General features: G+C 44.5%; 3 protein-coding genes across 3 annotated transcripts in view; 1 reads left to right on the top strand and 2 right to left on the bottom strand.

The window, feature by feature from the left end:
• Positions 1-1,934: 1,934 nt before the first annotated feature.
• Positions 1,935-8,471, bottom strand: LOC138950889 (ankyrin-1-like). Its single transcript, XM_070322590.1, has 2 exons — positions 8,122-8,471; positions 1,935-4,159 (listed from the first exon to the last, which is right to left on the bottom strand). Exon 2 carries the CDS (start codon positions 4,015-4,017, stop codon positions 2,737-2,739), a length of 1,281 nt encoding a protein of 426 aa, XP_070178691.1. The 5' UTR covers positions 4,018-4,159; positions 8,122-8,471; the 3' UTR covers positions 1,935-2,736.
• A 4,100-nt stretch (positions 8,472-12,571) lies between these two features.
• The window catches only part of LOC138949968 (protein draper-like), a 259,036-nt gene continuing 250,004 nt past the window's right edge, over positions 12,572-21,603 (bottom strand). The window contains exon 18 of the mRNA XM_070321751.1: positions 12,572-12,830. Within this exon, the coding sequence (XP_070177852.1) occupies positions 12,572-12,830 (259 nt within the window). The remainder of the gene's footprint in view (positions 12,831-21,603) is intronic.
• On the top strand, positions 16,983-21,602 carry LOC138951363 (fucolectin-like). Its single transcript, XM_070322980.1, has 4 exons — positions 16,983-17,052; positions 17,793-18,014; positions 20,250-20,531; positions 21,550-21,602. Exons 1-4 carry the CDS (start codon positions 16,992-16,994, stop codon positions 21,600-21,602), a joined length of 618 nt encoding a protein of 205 aa, XP_070179081.1. The 5' UTR covers positions 16,983-16,991.

The raw sequence follows: 21,603 nt of genomic DNA, 5'->3' as shown, positions 1-21,603 counted from the left end.
TGGTCCGGTGTCAGAATAATGTGACTGGGTGAGACACGAAGCCTGTGCTGCGACTTCTGTCTTGTGTGTGGCGCACGTTAAATGTCAAAGCAGCACCGCCCTGATATGGCCCTTCGTGGTCGGCTGGGCGTTAAAAAAAAAAAAAAGAAAAAAGAAAGATTTGTCAACAGAGTTTATATAGTGCCATCAGTAGAAATGATGAGAATCAAGATGTAAACAAAGGAACAGGAAGTGTAGTGACACCTGACTGTCAAACAACACGCCAGTCAGGAATGCGCACGTGCCTCGCGCAGCACGTGCCTTCTCACGGTGACACTGCTGTGACTTTCCCGTGCGATTCTGTCAATTCAGGTGTTGCCTGTGTTGTTCAGATTTCAAAGGACACAGTGCCGCAGGCAGAAGACAAAACAACAGCAGCGGAACTTGCAGCAACAGATCGCGAGTTCAAACCCGATGAGGTTTACGATCTTGCTGTGAAGAATGTAAAGCTCAAGTCCAACCTGTTGAAGAGAAATAGAAACCGCGTACTCAGGAAATTAGTGTGTCAAAAGAAAGGAGGCAAGTACATTTGGTTAAGACGGTGGTGGTGGTGGTGTTGGTGGTGTTGGTGGTTGATTGTGTGTGAGTACGAGTGTGTGTCCGTGTGTTTCAACCGGCCAACACTTGTTATGTTAATCAGCTGTCTTCCATTTCAAAAGTCGAACCCAATATTTTAGGGAGAAAAGAAATTGCCTTCACGCAACGCAAAACGTCCAGACTCTCCACTCACAGTTTTGTTTGAAGTTGAGAAAGGACCTCAAGAAAAGCGTTTTCAATCCAGGACTGAACTCTTTCTACACCATCAAACCTGTTTAAAATGCATAAAATAACATGATTTACTTTTTTGGCACTGCAAATCTTAAAACACACACACAGACACACGCACGAACGCACGCATGCACGAATGCAGATACACACACTAACACACAAGCACGCACATACATGCAAGCACGCACGCACGCACGCACGCACGCACACACACACACACACACACACACACACACACACACACACACATCGAATATCTCCTCGTAACTTAATTCATTCAAGTTTTTAAAAATGCACATTCACAAGACGAAAATGTTTGTTTTTACTCGTTAACATTTAAGCAATGTTACTAACGTTCGTTGAAATTGCAAACAATTTTATTTCCTCCTCGTTCAAATTCTCTGCATTTATTTCTATAACATGTGCAACAACTAATACATCTCTATCAGGAATGACCACGAAGGGCTATGGCAAATTATCACAGACCTGTTTTAGAAACACTTATTTCAACAGCAAACAAAAAACAATAAGAAAGATGATGTTATAAAAAGCGATTACTTTAAAGATGGAGCGCGCCTCAGAGCACTATTGAAGCAACGATTTGTCTTTTATGTCGCAGATAATGATATAAACAGTCAACACATTCACACAGCTATCCCACAAATGACGACACTCACATAATTATCTCTAGTGTTGTGAGCCAAACGAAACTTTACGCGGTTAGTCAGTTCGCATCTCCCGCTTTTAATTTCAAATAACATTTCCGGTGATCAAGATCCGGTACTAAAGACTGTGCGACATGCCGAAATGGAAGCTAAAATACTATAGGTTTTACAATTTTGTTAGAAAATCAAACACAATGGCTTGACTAAAACTACCGAAGATAGACAAGACAAGACAAGACAAGACAAGACAAATTCTGTATTAACGAGGGTAATAAGCAAACAGGTGCTTTTTTTTACATCCAGCCCTCGCCCATGGGAGGGACTAATCTAATGATAATACGTTTTATAAATGTTAAAATAACAAAACAAAACAAAACAAACAACAAACAAACAACAAACAAACAACAAACAACAAACAAACAACAAACAACAAACAACAAACAAACAAACAAACAAACAAACAAACAACAACCAAACAACAAACAAACAAACAAACAAACAAACAAACAAATAAGAACAGAAACAAGCAACCAAACAAACAAACAAACAACATCCACACAAGAAACTCTTGCTCTCTTCGAGACTACTCGACCTCCATTTTTGGCTTTTGGTTCATGTGCAGGACCTCATTTGGTACTCCCCCCTCACTTACTTCGGCTTGTTTCGTCTAAAGCTAAAATGATTAAAAAAAAATTCGCCGCAAGAAAGTCAATCAAGCTGGGTAAATTTCCAAATGGAAAGACGACTGAAGCGTGGCTGTAAAGCCGACTGTTTTGTGCAGGGGACAGCGAGAAGCATTGTCACCTTGAAGTAAACCACACGTATTTTATCCTTTCTAAAGATGAGAAAAAACATAACTGAAAAGTCCATTAGGTTAAGCCTTGTACAGACCCCTTTGCAAACAGGTTCTCGATCTTCCAGACAATCTGATTCTTAATCATTCACTTTCTTTGACCCGATCTCAAACGACAAACGACAAACGACGATCTCAAGCTCAAGTGTCGATCATTTCTGCATTTGTGAATACCCAGCTCTTTCACAATGGTTCCTGATTGTACACATGGTTTACCCCCCCTCCCCCTCCCCCTCCCCATAATTTAATTGTTTTCAATGTGGCCCTTCTGTCTAGTTCAAGAATGTGTATGTGTCACCGTCCTTTATTCAATGAAAATGGCACTTACGTCTGTAAAACAAAAGTTAAAAAAAGTGCAACCTTCCGTTTGCTCAACTTCTCTGATTCAATTCGAGAATTAACCGCACGAGTTCAATGTAACCCTGCGGAATGTTCCACAGGAAGGCTGTTGGACCGCCCTTTATTCAAACGATGTAGAATAGCCAGGTGCCCCCTCTGCCTTGCCCACATCGCAGCAGTCTTCGCGCTCTTGTCCTTGAGGCTGAAGTCCGCCTCGTTTGCGAGGAGCAGCATCACGACTTCCACGTGACCTTCGAAACTGGCCGCCATGAGCGGGGTTGTCAGTGTGTCCGTGCGACAGTTCACGTTGGCCTTGTGCTCCAAAAGCAGCCCCACGACGTCGGTGTGTCCAAACTTTGCAGCCATGAACAACGGGGTGGCTCCGTTTTCCCGCCTGAACTCCTTGTCCGTCCCGTGCTCAAGGAGAAGCCTCGCTACATCTGTGTGTCCGTTCTGAGACGCGACGAAGAGGGGCGATGCTGTCCCCGTTTCGCAGTGGAATGCGGCCTCAGCGCTAGCGCCGTGTTTTAGGAACAGTTCAACAACTTTAGTATGTCCATTGACAGCGGCTATCAACAACGACGTTGCTCCGTCTGTCCGCGCAAAGTTCGCCTTGGCCCCGGACTCGAGAAGAAGCTGGACAATGTCTGTGTGTCCCTTCTGGGATGCGATGAAGAGGGGAGTGGCTGAGCCTACTTGGTGCTGGAAGGGAATCTCAGTGTTGGCGTTGTGCTCCAGCAAGAGCTTGACGAGGTCTGTGTGCCCGGCTTGGGCCGCTCGGTACAGCGGCGTGGCTCCGTTCTCTTTGCCGATGTCCACTGACGCTCCACGTTCGAGAAGCAGCTTGACAATCTCCCTGCTGAAGTTAAAGGTAGCGAGGAAGAGCGGCGTGGCTCCTTCTGCATCCTGCGTGTTAACTTCAGCTCCATGCTCTATCAGACACTTGGCCACCAGCTCATGCGAGTGACCAACGGCTATGTGGAGAGGAGTCTGCTTCTCTTCTGTTCTAGCGTTGACGTCCGCGCCATGACTACACAGACACTTGGCCACGCGGACGTCGCCTTCTTGACAGCCCCAGTGCAGAGGCGTCCACTGGAGATCAGCGAGGACATCCACTTGAGCTCCCTGGGCCAGCAAGATCTCCACGATGTCCACGTTACCGCTGGCTGCGGCGATGTGGAGTCCGGTGTGACCATCCTCGTTCTTGTCGTTGATGACGTGAGGACTGATGGCCAGGACTGTATCCACCTGGTTCTTCAGTCCGCGGTGACACGCCTCCCGCAGCGTCATACTGTCTGGGTGCGGTATGTCGAACGGGAGCTTGGATCTCTTCGTGCCGAGTCGTCGCTTCATGTGTTTATTGATATAGGCGTTGGATTGGATGTCTAAGTGTTCGCCCGTTGGCTGTTAAAGTGGGTCACTGAGCGGTGCGCTGAACTTTGACAGGTAGCAGACGGACGTACTTCACAGCCTTGTTCTTGGACGCAATTGATACCTGTTGAGGAATCCGACACATACAATTACTGTTTCCATTATACGTGTGTCAGTTGTACTTTGTTTGGACAACAGTTTGTGCGCGCGTGTGTGTGTGCATGTGGAGAGAGAGAGAGAGAGAGAGAGAGAGAGAGAGAGAGAGAGAGAGAGAGAGAGAGAGAGAGAGAGAGAGAGAGAGAGAGAGAGAGAATATTGAATTGAATTGAATTGAATTGAACTTTATTTAACAAGGATTAAGATTTAAGGCTACGCCTTTTCTTACAATCTGTCCTTGGGACGTATAGACACACAATTATATGCTCCCATGGGGTCGCCTTCACGCGGCGGGAGTGTTTCCACAGAGCTACCCCACCCCTTTACTTCTCTTCTTTTGTCTTATTTCTGCCTTACCAGTCCTTTCACCTATATTTCCTTCCAAGAAAACTCTCCCTACTATTCCCTGCAGTTTTCCAAATCTTTTCTTGTTGTCTTATTTCTACCTGACTGGATCCATCACCTTTATTTCACTTACCAAAAGTCTTCTTTTCCACATCCTTATTTCTCTGCCCCCCGCATGTCGTAAGAGGCGACTAACGGATTCTGTTTCTCCTTTTACCCTTGTTGAGTGGTTCTTGTATAGAATATAGTCAATGTTTGTAAAGATTTTAGTCAAGCAGTATGTAAGAAATGTTTAGTCCTTTGTACTGGAAACTTGCATTCTCCCAGTAAGGTCATATATTGTATTACGTTGCAAGCCCCTGGAGCAATTTTTTGATGATTAGTGCTTTTGTGAACAAGAAACACTTAACAAGTGGCTCTATCCCATCTCCCCCCTTTCCCCTATCCCATCTCCCCCTTTCCCTCGTCGCGATATAACCTTCGTGGTTGAAAACGACGTTAAACACCAAATAAAGAAAGAAAGAACACATTTATATAATTAAAAAATTAAAAAGATAAAATGTTAACCAACAAAAAAGGAGGTCGGAAAACTTCAGCTCGTGATAATAAAGATGACGATGATGATGATGATGACGACGATGATGATGATAATGATGATGATGATGATGATGAAGATGAGGCATGAAGAGCATACATATGTGGTTATTCATAAAATCAAATGCATACTATGCAGGTAATTATAAGTACAAGCTGGTAGCAATCGAACATGTAGCAATAGTACAACAAAAATATGTTCAGAATATACAATGCACAGCATATCTTTGACGTAATACTAAGTGTGGTAAATCAAAAGGCGTTAAACTACTCAGACATTAAGTGGTTTTTTAACACATTTTTTTAAAAACGTTTTTAATGACTTTAAGTGCTTAAAGGATGATGGAAGCGAATTCCAAACTGAAGTACCCGAAAAAGCAAGACTGGTCTTATACAGGTCAATTCGTGGAATCGGTGGGATCAAGTTGACCGACCCATATCTGTGGGTAGCTTTAATAAATAATGATGTAATGTAAATCGGCAAATCGATAGAGAGAGAGAGAGAGAGAGAGAGAGAGAGAGAGAGAGAGAGAGAGAGAGAGAGAGAGAGAGAGAGAGAGAGAGAGAATTACCGTCAGAGAAAGAGAGACAGATAGGCAGACAGATAGTCAGACAGACAGACACGACTGAGAGAAAGAGAGAGAGAGAGAGAGAGAGAGAGAGAGAGAGAGAGAGAGAGAGAGAGAGAGAGAGAGAGAGAGAGAGAATTACCGTCAGAGAACAGAGAAAGAGAGACAGATCTATAGGCAGACAGACAGACACGACTGAGAGAGAGAGAGAGAGAGAGAGAGAGAGACAGACAGACAAACAGACAGACAGAGACAGAGAGAGAGACAGAGAGACAGAGACAGAGACAGAGAGAATAAAATAATAGTGAATGAAACGAAGAAATATTAATAACAAAAAGCATAAAGAAAGTGTCATGTATGAAAGGACCAAGGTAAGCAACTCCAGGTCAGTTTACTACGGATGTAATAAGGACAGATCTCCCTTGGAAACACTCCCTGCAACGCACACACTACGTTGTAGTGTTTATATCAGAAAGAAAGAAAAAGAAAGAAAGCAATAACAATGTGTCGGGTGAACGGCTTCAACGCGGGACACATTGCGTATCCTTTACCTTACAACTTGAAAATGAACACACCCAGGTGGAAAGACGGTCGTATCAAAGATGCACCCAAACGCTTTATCAGCCAGACCTACGAAGTCAGCTGTGTAGTTATGTAGACCTAGACATAGAGCGAGTTTTAGCGTCAACTAAGGTGACTCGAGTCGAACCGGAGGTCGCAAAAACTCGGTCCGGTACGACTGGAGTGACGTCACCGGTTAACCAACTTTCAACCTTGCTTCCTGCGTAGGGTCTCTCCAGTTCCAAGATGGCTGCCAAGGCGAGGTGAGAAACTTCTGCAAATATTTTTTGACAAAGTTACGGATTGTGAGAAGACATTTGTTGTAAATCACTTAGCCTTTCAAAAATTAAGGATACTGGGTTGGATACTGTCTTGGTTTTAATGCATTTTATTTTAGCAGTGATGTTTATTTTGGGAAGAAATGAGGTCAACAGGAGTTTGGGTGCGATTTCGGCTCAAATGTACTTTAGCGCCCTGAACTTTTACCCGGCTGTTTTGCGCTCGATTTTCACGCTCACTTCTTCATTGACGTTCGAATCGATAGTTCGATGTTTTGGCATTACATTCACATCAACAATAAAACAGTACTGCTTGTTCATCATCGTCGTCCATCAACTCTCCACAACAGTAAATCCGTAACGCGCTTGTCGCCATCTTGTTGCAAGGGACGCGACTGGACACAACCCAACAGCGTTTCCGCGAAGAAAAAACCCAGACATGCGCAGTGACCCTACCATAGCTCAACCCTGTTCCTCGCGAAAACTCGCTCATAGCCTATCACTGAGGGGCTTGACACACTCTCTTTATAGAAATACCTTCCAACTGTCACTGTTCAAGGTGAACGCTTGCCAGCAGTGAAATCCTCGCGAAGCAGTGTGGAGCACCTTTTCTGTTGTTCAATGAAAACAAGATCATACGTCATTGTTCGTGCTCCTATTCAGTTATTTAGTTTCGGTGAAAAGATTTATGAGATTGCACGCATTCAGTCTCGAGGGCCGGCAGTTAAAAAGAGCTATGTTTGTCCTGTGGCGAGGAGACTATAGAGTTTGACTCGACGAAGAGGAGTGTCTTTTTCAACTACGACAGAGTTTCGCGGCTTGTTTATCTACACGTACATAACTGTACTTCTTGGTAGCATATTACATGGTTCCTTGCTACAATAACATGTGTTTTGTTTTAAGGGTACTACTGTCTTTGTTTGTTACTTTCTTTTTGCTTTTTAGGTGAATGCCTCAGCCAGTACTTGTGTGTGTGTGTGTGTGTGTGTGTGTGTGCGCGCGGCGTGTGCGTGTGTGTGTGTGTGCGTGCGTGTGTGTGTGTCCGGTGTTTTTGCGTGTGTGCGTTTTCCTTCATACTACAAATCATGTTGGCCAAACATGTCTTATCAAACAAGAACAATCTGTGCACAAAACCACACCGAATGCAGCCTGATAATAACTAATTTATAATGGACCCCGACATTGTTCCCGTATTTTTTCGTTGTCAAAGCATCTACAAAGCGCTGTAAATAGTTAGTTAGTTAGTTAGTTGTTGCTTTTTGGGTCCAGTGGACCATATAGGCCAACTCAGGACCCCCGCTGGAAATAACCAAAACACGCTGGAAAACACCCACGCACGCACACACAGTATAAATACACACTCATACAGACACCCACACAGGCACACACTCACAATAACAAGAAGAAGAAGAACAAGAATTTATTTCGCCATAATCTTAGCATAACAGCCATTGGAACTTGTCCTGGAGTGGAAACACTCATTCATCAATATATACTCCTTGCATATATATACGGCTAACGACAACGACAACAAGTCAAAGGCATCACCGAAAATGAAATGAGAAGAACAAACAAACACTTACCAGGGTAGCTTCATATTCCTGACAGACAGACACCATAATACACAGTACAGGCTAACACTGTCGCTTAGACACTGCAGTCTTTTCTAAACTGATAGGTTTTGCAAGCACACCGTTGCGTGAACTAAGCGAAGCAAATCTCCAAACGCGGTTGAAAAGAAATGTGGTACACAGGGGACTGCTACCGAGTCTCAACATTTTATATGAAAGGTTTCAATGAAGTCGGATATCGTGTCATTCAAGTCTTGAACCACAGTCAAGTTGGCTGTGTTTTCATTTACGGATGTGTTCTCTTTTTTTGGAATGAATGACGATCGCGCGTGCGGTGTTATGGAGGTAAACTGGAGATATGAGTAGAATATCGCACTGTCACATGACAAAGTCGGAATAGCAGTGTATATCGTTGTTTGTTTGCTTGTTGCTTTGCTCACAGTCTGGTTTTGTTTGGTACCTTGTTTGTTAGCTGTACTTGTGTGCGTTTCTTGTTTCTTTTTTTGTACTATAAGGTTCTCGTTAAATCACAATACTGCAGTATGAAAATAGTAAGGAGTGGCTTAAATTTGCGCTTATGTTTTGCTTTTGTTTACGTCGCCTTCTTTCATCATATCTACCTGAGCTCTGTTTTGTTTCTGTCTGGCAAGTGCAGCGTTCCAAAAGAATGTTGTGTTCTGTCTCTCTGTGGGTTGATCTCTCTGTGTGCATGTGTGTGTGTGTAGAACTGATGTCTATTCTTTTCTTTGTTTCTCAACAGATTGCTAAGAGTGGTTGGGTTGATATGGAAGTCCTCGGCAATGGTTCCCTTTTTCTTTCCTGGCTGACTTTACACAGCAATGAGAATTTATAACTTTCTCTGGAGAGAAAGAGAAAGAGAATTGCGTTTGTGCGTTCCGTAATAGCGACTGCGGCTGAGAATGCAAAAACAAAAACAGTGAAACAAACACTTGCCAAAAGTTCAAGTGTTGCAATCATTCTGCACAGTCATTTAACAGCCTAGAAAGGAGTACTTTGAACGCATTAAATTTTGATTCAGGTGCCTGTCTAGCCCTTCCAGTCAGTCTGGATTACATGCGGTGCGAGCATTGAAATACATTTAAAATTAAACTCACTGGTTCTTTCCTATATTCGAGGAAGGTGTGTCAAGGGAGATAAAAAGTCATATCTTATAACCGGTGCTTTCTTATAACCGAGTTTCTTTTATCCAGAGAATTTTAAGTGCAAGGAAGAAGGCCTTTGGCAGGGAAAATAAAATCCTTTCTTGAAAGCGATCGATGTTTCATATAAGCGATGTTTTCATAAGTGTTATTTTTTTAAGAAATGGATAAAATGTGGGATCGAAGTATACTCACGGAATAAAATAACTTAACATGTTTTAAAATTTAATATCTCAAAATCGGAAAAAGTTGCAGGAGAGCGGGGTGGTACGATCATAGAACCATCAATTCCTGAGAAGAGGAAAAAAACCGGAATGTTCTCGGTTGCTTAGTTTTTTCACAATTGGTCCTCAAAGACGCATGGTGTCATTTTGGAGTTTACTAGACTGACGCCAAAGCTTGCCGACGCTGCCGACAGCCAGTGCACGCTGTGTGTGCTGTAAACAGGTAGGCCTGCACTCTTTGACTCTCGGGGCACGTCTACCCGTACTTGAAACCTGCAAAAGGTCTGCTGCTGATCCACGAATATTGCATGAAAGTACTGCCTTTGGTTTGTCCGTTTGTTTGTGAGTGAGAACAACTCACTAAAATGTTTCTTTCTCTTTGTCCAAAACTGTCCACTCTGTCTTTCTCTTTCACCATGCCACGAACGTGTGTGAACGATAGACTCGTCGCAATAGGGATGTTGAGAGGAGGGATGACTTATACTGATGTTGCTAGGAGATTCGGAGTGACCAGGCAATCAGTTGCCTTGTGGCGAAGAAGGTACCAGCAAAATAACGGTAACGTATTGAGGCTAACCTTCGCACTTTATGAAAAGTCGCGATTTTTTTTGGCCACTTGTTGGTTATTGTTGATCGAATTTCGACTTCACAATGAAATGTGTTTTGTTAATAAACGTATTGAGGCTAACCTTCACTGCTCCTGTGTAATTTAATTGCGGCTGCGATCAACCAGTGCACGCACAGCGCTGTCAAACACACAGTGCTAAGTTTGTAAACTCCAAAATGACACCATGCGTCTTTGAGCTCAAATTGCAAAAAAACGGAACAAGCCAGACTATTCCGGTTTTTTGCCCATAATGAGCAATTGAACAAGCTTTACGTTGGTACAAAAATCACTCCTGTAACTTTTTCCGATTTTGAGATATTAAATTTTAAACAATGTTAAGTTATTTTATTCCGTGAGTATAGTTGCTGATATATGTGTTAATAACAGGCTGTTATCCTTATATCAGCCTACCAAAGCACCCAATGACCAGCAGAATGGAAAAACCTATCAGGAACAGGCTGAAACGCTCAAGCTTTGTGCACCAAAGCAGAAGCCTCAAGCGACAGTACCTACCCCACCTGCCGGAAAGCACTCTGCCGCTCGATGCCACAGGAGCATGCCCAACACCTTGGGAAGCCAACAAGAGGGTCCTCGAGATCAACACAACCGTGAAAGGCGTGACATCACGGGACATGAGTGACACCAGTAAGAAGGCGCTTACCCTGGCCATGATTGCAGACCACTACCCTGAAGAAGCGTGGATGCACGCCTACACTGATGGGTCAGCCACTGATGCTGTGAGAGATGGAGGAGCCGGCGTGCTAGTTCGGTACCCAGAGGGAGAGGCACAAACAGCGAGCATTCCCACAGGTTTGCACTGCACCAACTATAGTGCAGAAGTACAGGCCTTGAAGACAGCAGCAACAATAGTTGACGGATCAGACCATGAATGTCCTCAGGTCGTCTTTCTGACAGACGCAATGTCAGCACTCCAAGCTCTGTCTGCCAACAATGAAACTGACCTCAACAACGCCCTCCAACAGCTTGCTCAGAACCGAAGGGTCGTGCTTCAGTGGGTGCCAGCTCATTGTGACATAGCAGGAAACGAGGCTGCGGACAAACTTGCCAAGGAAGGTGCCTCAAAGGAACAGTTCACGTCCCAGCTGCAGTACAAGGAAAAAAAGACAATCATCAAAAACAAGAGGAAAACCAGAGCGGAGAAAGATGACTACCACCTGCTCCAACGTGAAGAACAAGTGGTCCTACTCAGACTCCGCACTGGACATAACAGACTAAACCATCATATGGCCACAAAGCTGAAGCTAGTTGCCTCCCCCTTATGTCCGTGTGGCAAGAATCAGACAGCAGAGCACATCATGCAGGCTTGTCCACACCACAGTGCTCTGAGGGACACCATCTGGCCAGAGGAGACAGCGCTACAAAAGAAGCTATACGGCCCCAGAGAGGACTTGGAGAGGACAGCACGTTTCGCCCTGCAGTCCGGACTGACGATCTAACAGCGAACGACAAGAAGAAGAAGATCCTTATATCAGATTAAGTGGCTACTTATCCTTCACTGATGTTAGAATATAATGCTGCTGTTACCTCGTTTATGAAAAGATATCCGGCGCATATGCTCATGCAAACCAATGAAAACAATATTCCACTTTTTGATGATAAAGAGTTATTTACAGCACGTCCATATTGATTACATTTGATAAGTAAAACCGAACACAACCCATGATGTCTGAATTTCTGGATGCATAAGTTTAACACAGAATTAACAAAATGGCATTGGCTTATTTTAAAGACTGAGAGAATTGCATTGGAAGATATTGCAGGAGAAATCTGACTAATAACATGTTGTGTAACATGGGCATAAGTGTTAATAACACATGCTCATTCTGTCCAGATAAGATTGATTGACTTTGTGGAACATTTCTTTTATGAATGTTCTGCCATACATCCAATTTGGGAAAGCATTAAAGATAAATTATTACAACAGTATAATGTAACTTGATGTTCAAACAGCACTGTTAGGATGTATAAAAACACCTGGAATGTCACACGGTTTTGTAAATTATATTAATTTACTTATTATTGCAGCAAACATGTGTGGTAATTGGTAAATTCAGATACGGTAAACCAATAGAAATTGTGTGCATTTTTTTAATTCAGAGTTAGATTTGCGACACATATGTATAGAGCGATACTATAGAAGGGTAATTAAAAAAGAATTAAAAGAATTGTCCATTAATGGTATTTGTCCATGATAGTGGAGATTAGGGTTAGGTTATAAAATTATTAAGGGAAAAGACCAACGAAGAAGGATGCTCCCGAACTAAAAATTAAAAGAAAGACAGAATAAAAGGTACGGTTGAATCAGCCTGCATGCAACTGAGTTAAAAAACCAAAACCAAACAAAAATACGCGTCCTTCTTTTCGTTGGCAAGCTTGACTTCCGCGGAAAGCTTTCTTTGGCTGGGAGGCTGAGCGGTCTTGGACGTCGCTCAGGCATAGCGTCTGGCCAGCTACTCATTGGACGATGGCTGTGTGACTGACTCTGAGATCGAGGAATGCGCGATGGCAGAGCCCTGGGAGAACGTTGTAGCCGTTGCAGCCGAACCCGCCGTGGAATTAGAAGAGTACTGGCTGCTGTCTGAAATTGAAGTTTGGGGTGATGCTCCCGACTCCAAAGGCTCTACACCGGAGGAGCTCATGTCAGCCTTTTTAACAGGTGTCTGGCGTTTCTCCTCTTCTAGCAGGTTGTCTACTGCCCGGGACAGCTTGCTGAAACCAACGAAAGCATCAACACAAAATCCCAAAGCGTGAAAGGGACTAGCAGAACCGTTCTAAGGGACAACGTAGGATCGAAAGAGATGAACACAACAAGGACATAAACAGAAAATATACAAGCATCAGAGGAACCATCAGAGATATATGCTTCTTCTTCTTCTTCGTGTTGGCTTTTACACAAGTGGATTTTCGCGTTCATGACCTTTTTTTTCCACCTCGCCATTTAGGCAGCTACACGCTGATTTCGAGGAATATCAGAGTTAGGAAAATAATACCATTAGATGAAAAGTTTACTTCTTCTTCTGCGTTCATGGGGTGACACTGCCTCGTACACTCGTGTGTTTTTACATGTATGACCTTTTTACCCAGCCATTTAGGCGGCCACATGCCGCTTTCGGGGGAATCATGCTTGGTATTTTCGTGTTGCTATAACCCACCGAACTCTGACGTGGATTACAGGATCTTTTCAGTGCGCACTTGGTTTTGCGCTTGCGTGTACAAACGAAGGGGAATAAGGCGCTAGGAGGTCTGCACATAAGTTGACCTGTGAAATCGGACAAATCCTCACTCTTCACCGACCAGGCTCGGGCGGGGATGTAGCTCAGTCGGTAGCGCGCTGGATTTGTATCCAGTTGGCCGATGTCAGCGTGAGTTCGTCCCCACGTTCGGCGAGAGATTTATTTCTCAGAGTCAACTTTGTGTGCAGACTCTCCTCGGTGTCCGAACACCCCCGTGTGTACACGCAAGCACAAAACCAAGTGCGCACGAAAAAGATCCTGTAATCCATGTCAGAGTTCGGTGGGTTATAGAAACACGAAAATACCCAGCATGCTTCCTCCGAAAACGGCGTATGGCTGCCTAAATGGCGGGGTAAAAAACGGTCATACACGTAAAATTCCACTCGTGCAAAAAACACGAGTGTACGTGGGAGTTTCAGCCCACGAACGCAGAAAAAGAAGAAGAACCGACCAGGCTCGGCCGGGGATCGAACCAACGACCTCCCGCCGGGGTCTTATCCACTGCGCCCGTCGAAAAGCGTACATAATCACAAACTTAAAAACTAAAAGCAGCAGGGGAATTAACAGATAAATAATTGAAATAAAACTTTTAGCACAAAGGCAGCAAGCAACAAAAGCAAAAGCAGAGAAGCATAAAAACCACACACACGATCATAAAATCAAAAGCTGATAGCAACAGGACCATCAACAGAGAAGTTGAAGCAACAACAGCAACCAGAGAATAGTAAAAAGAATCGGGACATAAACAGAAAACAGAAACCAAGAAACCCCTAAAAGGCTGCAAGCGAGAAAATCATACAGAAGAACAGACAAGTCGCGTAAGGCGAAATTACTACATATAGTCAAGCTGTGGAACTCACAAAATGAAACTGAACGTAGTCCGCCGCTAGTGCAAAAGGCAGTGAAAGTGACGAGCCTGTTTTTGGCGCGGTAGCGGTTGCGCTGTGCTTCATAGCACGCTCTACTGTACCTCTCTTCGTTTTAACTTTCTGAGCGTGTTTTTTAATCCAAACATATCATATCTATATGTTTTTAGAATCAGGGACCGACAATAAATAAGATGAAATTGTTTCTAAATCGATTTCGGAAATTTGATTTTGATCATAATTTTTATATTTTTAATTTTGAGAGCTTGTGTTTAATCCGAATATAACATATTTATATGTTTTTGGAATCAGAAAATGACGAAGAATAAGATGAAATTATTTTTGGATCGTTTAATAAAAAAATAATGTTAATTACAAGTTTCCGATTTTTAATGACCAAACTCATTCATTAGTTTTTAAGCCACCAAGCTGAAATGCAATACCAAAGTGCAGCCTTTGTCGAAGATTACTTTGCCAAAATTTCAATCCATTTGATGGAAAAATGAGGGTGTGACAGTGCCGCCTCAACTTTTACAAAAAGCCGGATATGACGTCATCAAAGGTATTCATCGAAAAAATGAAAAAACATCCGGGGATATCATTCCCAGGAACTCTCATGTCAAATTTCAAAAAGATCGGTCCAGTAGTTTGGTCTGAATCGCTCTACACACATACACGCACAGACACGCACAGACACACAGACACACAGACACACACACACACACACACACACACACACACACAGAGTTCAAGTCGCCTGTTCAGGTCTTGGTCAGCACCGGCTTAGCTGGTTGTGGTGAACGAGATCATCGTAGAACCTCCATCCTGGCGTCATCGTTTAGTCATGAATTTTGACGTCATTCTCAGTAATCGAAGCTTCTGAGATACAGTTTCTGAAACATCTTCGTTTACTTTCAACAGTGAGGAAGGGAAAATGTCAACGAGAGACACTCTATAAAACGCAGAATGCGTCTCTTTCTCATCCTCATATGCTGGGTGCTAACCCAGCAGAAAGACAACGGTACGTATTTTTTCCTTGATCTCGGTGCCTTCAAGATGAATACACTTTTCAAAGCATTCTACACGAAGACTGTCACTTACTAAGTTACTACTTAGCAAAGTAGATTTACTAGCTGGTTTTAAAATGGTCGCAGCGGTTATAGCTTTATTAACCAACCGCTTTTGGGTTTGGTGCGTGTCTTGTATGTGTGTGTGTGTGTGTGTGTGTGTGTTTTAGTGTGTGTGTGTGTGTGTGTGTGTGTGTGTGTGTGTGTGTGTGTGTCAGTTCTTTGTGTGTGTGTGTGCGTGTGTGTGTGTGCGTCACAGACTTGAATCCAGGCCGGGACGGACAAGGGTCATCGTTGTGTCAAATTCTACGCTTAGGGCCACGAAAAAAAAAATTCTTTACAATCTCCGACCGACCTTATGGGTTTATTCCTAGCCTAGAACTTAAATATACAAAAACAACGACACTCAAGGGGACACAATTTGTCCGGCCAATACCACGCCATATGTACCTGTGTACATTGACACATTCAGCTTCAATCACACTTGCACACACACACACACACACACACACACACACACACACACACACACACACACACACACACACACACACACACACACACACCAACATCGACAAAAAGTAACCATCCTAACGACCTAAAGTTCTTGTCAATGGAAACAAACAGTTGTTTTTCTCAGGCCGGAAAGTGTTACACTTTTTGATCCTCACGTCAAAGGTCAGAATGCGTGCCGGGTCGGACACGGGTCAGGTGAATGGGATGAATCGGAGACGGTATCCCTGTCCCACCCTCGTGTCACCACCGTGACACGAAGAACACCTCGGTCATTTCTGCCAGAAGTGCAGGTGGCTGATTACACCTGAACTCAGACACACCTGTGTATAGCGCGACACGTGTTGCTTCTGTTTTGAGGAAGTGACTCGCATTGCATTGGGATAAGCAAGTATCTTCTACTTCTTCTTCGTACATTGGCTGAACATCGCATGTTCACTCATGTTTTTGCGTGAGTGGGTTTTTACTTGTATGATTGTTTTTAGCCCGCAATTCAGGCAGCTATACGCCGCATGCTGGGTATTTTCGCGTTTCTACAACCCCCCGAACTCTAACATGGATTACAGGATCTTTTCCGTGCGCACTTGGTCTTGTGCTTGCGTGTATGCACGAAGGGGAACTAGGCACTAGCAGGTCTACACATAAGTTGACCTGGGTGGTCAGAAAAGCAGGCAGCTGCGGCCGGGATTTTAACTGACGACTTTCCAATTAGGAGGCCGATGTCTTATCCGCTAGGCCACTGGCCCCGTCACGGATAAGAAAGAATGAAATGACATGAAATGTTACTGTTCAATCACAGAAACGGATCAGCCTCTAAGGGACACAGGGGAAGACCTGCACGGAATGAGCAAGCAAGCAAATGTGAAGACAACGCGAGATGGCCAGAATGGCTCGTCCAGCACAGCAGTAAAGGACACAGTCCGAGGTCAGCTTGGCAAGACAACGCGAGATGGCCAGAATGGCTCGTCCAGCACAGCAGTAAAGGACACAGTCCGAGGTCAGCTTGGCAAGACAGCGCGAGATGGCCAGAATGGCTCGTCCAGCACAGCAGTAAAGGACACAGTCCGAGGTCAGCTTGGCAAGACAGCGCGAGATGGCCAGAATGGCTCGTCCAGCACAGCAGTAAAGGACACAGTCCGAGGCCAGCTTGGCAAGACAACGTGGGCACCGCATTCAGGGAGGGTCTTGAAGATGCTAAGTGACGCTGAAAAGAACCCACGCCGTTTTAGGAGACAGCAACTTATTCCGAAAGGTATGGGATTTATTTGCTCGAGTAGTTTTGCTTGTTTCGGGACGGGTTGGACTCACTGTGTTCCTGCTGTCCTAAATTGAGCCCGAAGTCTTTTTTAATTGAAAATGATTTGCCAAAGCTATTTGCAGCGAGCCTTCGCGAAGTAGACTACGCCGAGTTAAGATCAGGCGCCAGAAAAGCATTAGTACCCACGAAGAAAATCCCCCCCCCCCCCCACCCCCCCCCCCCCCCTCCCCGGCTTGAACTTCAGACATGAAATTGCTATTACTTCTTTCCAGCAACCTTTGTACGAACTGAATTTTCTGATCGAACGTCACGAAGAGGTAATTACAACAGAGCGAACAATGAGGCCATGTAGTCATAGTGCTTTCTTTCTGTAAAACGCACCTGATTATGAAGTAAAGCCCAAATTCTGGCTACCATGCGTACACCAGAATATCTCCCGAAGTGCGAGCAGCCTGTTGCCCTAGATAGGGTATCGCTGGTGATGAAGCACTTCTTGCTATAGACGTTTGGAATGTGCAAGGAACGGTTATTCCTTTATTTCGATCCTACATCCTTCCTTCCTTCCTACCTTCCTTTCTTTCATACTTGTTGCTTGTGAACGAAACGACAACAACAAAACAACAACAACAAAACAACAACACAATCGAAATAAAATTTGGCATTCTCCGTCCTTCCTCCTTCCTTCTTTTTGTGTTGCTTGTAAAGAAAACAAATCAAACTGCTGTGATTCTCAGGGCTGACAAACGTGGCGCTGTACAAGCCAGCCTGGGCCAGCTCCTACTACGACATCTACAACAACCCCAACAGTGCCAACGACGGCAATCTGGAGACGTCTTTGGCCAACTGCTTCAACACGGCGGAATCGGACAACAACGACTGGCACTGGTGGAGGGTGGATCTCCTAGCGATCTACGACATCTTCTACGTGTCTGTCACCAACCGCGGAGATTGCTGTCGTGAGTTAATGATATACGATACCGATACATGCACAACTCATCTTCTACGGCTGATATGCTGTAGTCACCGAGACTAACTTCGTTCTCGGAATTGTTTGTCACTTCCACGGGAGACGTGCAGAAAAAGTGACATAATTTTGTTGTGACGCCAATATTCCCGTCATTATGTCTTTTCGAACTTTGGGGGGAATCGAGACGAGGGTCGTGGTGTATGTGTGTCTGTGTGTGTGTGTGTGCGTGTGTGTGTGTAGAGCGATTCAGAGTAAACTACTGGGGAGTTATGCATGAGTGCCGTGTAAAGTACACGCCGACTTCAGCGAAGTCATGACTTGAAAGTCGCCACCTACCGCAGGCGCTCAATCGGTATGCACGGGTGACGACCAGACCGCCGACTTTCAAGTTGCCGTGTAAAGCAAGGTCACCAGTCAATCTATTTTTATAACGAGGAATTCCTTCCTTTGCGCATGCGCTAGGGTCATTCGATAACATCCTCCCGCTTCCTCGCACGGGAGTTCGACTATTCAGAGACGGAGAGCAGTGAAATATGGGTCAGTGCTACTTTGCGCTGGAACGAATCAAAGATGTCTTCGCTAATCTTATCGGTGTTGGTTCTAAAATAATATGACAAGGGAAGTGAATCTCGCAAAAAAAATATCTTTTTAGTCCAGCTCTTCCAACTATTGGGTTCTGTCTAAAAACGATTACGGCGCAAAATTCGTCGACTTTGATGGCGGAAAACCATGAAAATGGCCATTCTGTTCGCTGAAGTCGGCGTGTAAACCATTTAGACGACCTCCGGAGCACGTCTAAATTTAGTCGCCAGTTTCGGTGGTACAAGCGTGTAGTCGCCACCCGTGCATACTGTGTACCTCGCGGTTGGCGGCACTCGCTATTTGCACGCCGCCTAAACGTTTAGACGTCACTCATACATAACACCCCAGGACCGATCTTTATGAAATTTGACATGAGAGTTCCTGTGTATGACATATATCCCGATAAAATTTTTTTCATTTTTTCAATAAATGTCTGTGATGACGTCATATCCGGCTTTTTGTAAAAGTTGAGGCGGCACTGTCACACCCTCAATTTTCAATCAAATTGATTGACATTTTGGCCAAGCAATCTTCGACAAAGGCCGGACTTCGGTATTAAATTGATTTCGAAAATTTAATTTTGATCATAATTTTTATATTTTTAATTTTCAGAGCTTGTTTTTAATCCAAATATAACATATTTATATGTTTTTGGAATCAGCGGGGATATAGCTCAGTTGGTAGCGCGCTGGATTTGTATTCAGTTGGCCGCTGTCAGCGTGAGTTCGATCCCAGGTTCGGCGGAAATTTATTTCAGAGTCAACTTTGTGTGCAGACTCTCTTCGGTGTCCGAACCCTCCCCCCGTGTACACTACATTGGGTGTGCACGTTAAAGATCCCACGATTGACAAAAGGGTCTTTCCTGGCAAAATTGCTTGGGCACAGTTAATAATTGTCTACCTATACCCGTGTGACTTGGAATAATAGGCCGTGAAAGGTAAATATGCGCCGAAATGGCTGCAATCTACTGGCCGTATAAAATTTCATCTCACACGGCATCACTGCAGAGCGCCTAGAACTGTACCCACGGAATATGCGCGATATAAGCCTCATTGATTGATTGATTGATTGATTGAAGAATAAGATGAACGTAAATTTGGATCGTTTTATAAATAAAATATTTTTGTCACAATTTTCAGATTTTTAATGTTCAAAGTCATCAATTAATTTTTAAGCCACCAAGCTGAAATGCAATACCAAAGTCCGGCCTTCGTCGAAGATTGCTTGGCCAAAATTTCAATCAATTTGATTGAAAAATGAGGGTGTGACAGTGCCGCCTCAACTTTTACACAAAGCCGGATATGACGTCATCAAAGGTATTTATCGAAAAAAAGAAAAAGAAATGTCAGGGGATATCATTCCCAGGAACTCTCATGTAAAATTTCATAAAGATCGGTCCAGTAGTTTGGTCTGAATCGCTCTACACACACACACACACACACACACACACACACACACACACACACACACACACACACACACACACACACACACACGCACACACATACACCACGACCCTCGTCTCGATTCCCCCTCTATGTTAAAACATTTAGTCAAAACTTGACGAAATGTAAAAACACAGACACACAACAACCCACAAATCATATTTTCTATCTTTTGTTACACATATAATATATTTCAGAGGACAGACTGAGAAACTTCACAGTGCGCGTGGCCTACTCCATGAAGCAAAAGTACACCCCTATCCAGAGCGACACCGTGGAGAAGACGTGCGTGAGAGTCGGCACATTGGGACTGGGGGCCACAGTGCGATACAAGTGCCAAGACGCCCCCATTCTCGGCAGATACGTCACCCTGGTGATGCCAAAGCAGAGAGAACATGGATACGGTCTCGACAAACCCGCTCCCATGCATCTGTGCGAACTGCAGGTGTTGGGACGAGCAACATCCATTTATGTTCCTGGTAAGTGGTGGTGGTGGTGGGGGGATGGGGGGATGGGGTGTTAGGGGGCAGGTTCGGATGGGGTAAGGGTTGGGGAGTGTCTCGTTACCTATTGTCTTTTCGTAAGTGGGGAGTTGGGGCAGACGGGGGGGGGGGGGGGGGGGGGGGGAGGGTTGTAATGACTTTTCGTAAGTTGGGCGGGTGGGGAGGGGGGGTGTCTTGATGGTTTTTGTTACGTTACCCCTTGACTTTTGGTAGGTTGTGGGGGGGGGGGGGCTTACTGTTTTTGTTGCGTTACCCCTTGACTTTTGGTAGGTTGGGGGGGGGGGGGGGGGGGGCTTACTGTTTTTGTTGCGTTACCCCTTGACTTTTGGTAGGTTGTGGGGGGGGGGGGGGGGCTTACTGTTTTTGTTGCGTTACCCCTTGACTTTTGGTAGGTTGTGGGGGGGGGGGGGGGTGTCTTGATGTTTTTGTTGCGTTACCCCTTGACTTTTGGTAGGTTGTGTGGGGGGGGGGTCTTAATGTTTTTGTTGCGTTACCCCTTGACTTTTGGTAGGTTGTGTGGGGGGGGGGGGGGTCTTAATGTTTTTGTTGCGTTACCCCTTGACTTTTGGTAGGTTGTGTGTGGGGGGGGGGGGTCTTAATGTTTTTGTTGCGTTACCCCTTGACTTTTGGTAGGTTGTGTGTGGGGGGGGGGGGGTCTTAATGTTTTTGTTGCGTTACCCCTTGACTTTTGGTAGGTTGTGTGTGTGTGGGGGGGGTCTTAATGTTTTTGTTGCGTTACCCCTTGACTTTTGGTAGGTTGTGGGGGGGGGGGGGGTCTTAATGTTTTTGTTGCGTTACCCCTTGACTTTTGGTACACTCTAAATTTTATAACACTTTGAGAACACTGAAAGTGTTTAGGGTGAACACTTAAAGTGTTAGGGTGAACACATTTTTACACTTTTGGAACACAGAAAGTGTTCTCAATGTGTTATCCTGAAGCATCTTCTGCTACCTGAACACTTTTGGAACACATGGTAAACACTTTTTTGCACAGTGGAACACCAGGTGAACACACGTGTTCAACAAGTGTTCCACTTCGTCTTTTAGT

Source organism: Littorina saxatilis, linkage group LG16 (genome assembly GCF_037325665.1).
Source record: "Littorina saxatilis isolate snail1 linkage group LG16, US_GU_Lsax_2.0, whole genome shotgun sequence".
In the NCBI taxonomy this organism is placed as follows: Eukaryota; Metazoa; Mollusca; class Gastropoda; order Littorinimorpha; family Littorinidae; genus Littorina; species Littorina saxatilis.
Note: the sequence above shows the minus strand (reverse complement) of the source record. Positions and strands in the feature narration are given on the sequence as shown.

What these genes read in the sequence shown, in the direction of transcription:
- LOC138951363 (XM_070322980.1), top strand. Translation starts at nt 16,992, where the DNA reads ATGCTAAGTGACGCTGAAAAGAACCCACGCCGTTTTAGGAGACAGCAA. An exon ending in ACAGCAACTTATTCCGAAAG is followed by an intron (nt 17,053 to 17,792) that starts GTATGGGATTTA and finishes TGTGATTCTCAG; the next exon opens with GGCTGACAAACGTGGCGCTG. An exon ending in CAACCGCGGAGATTGCTGTC is followed by an intron (nt 18,015 to 20,249) that starts GTGAGTTAATGA and finishes AATATATTTCAG; the next exon opens with AGGACAGACTGAGAAACTTC.
- LOC138950889 (XM_070322590.1), bottom strand. Translation starts at nt 4,017, where the DNA reads ATGAAGCGACGACTCGGCACGAAGAGATCCAAGCTCCCGTTCGACATA.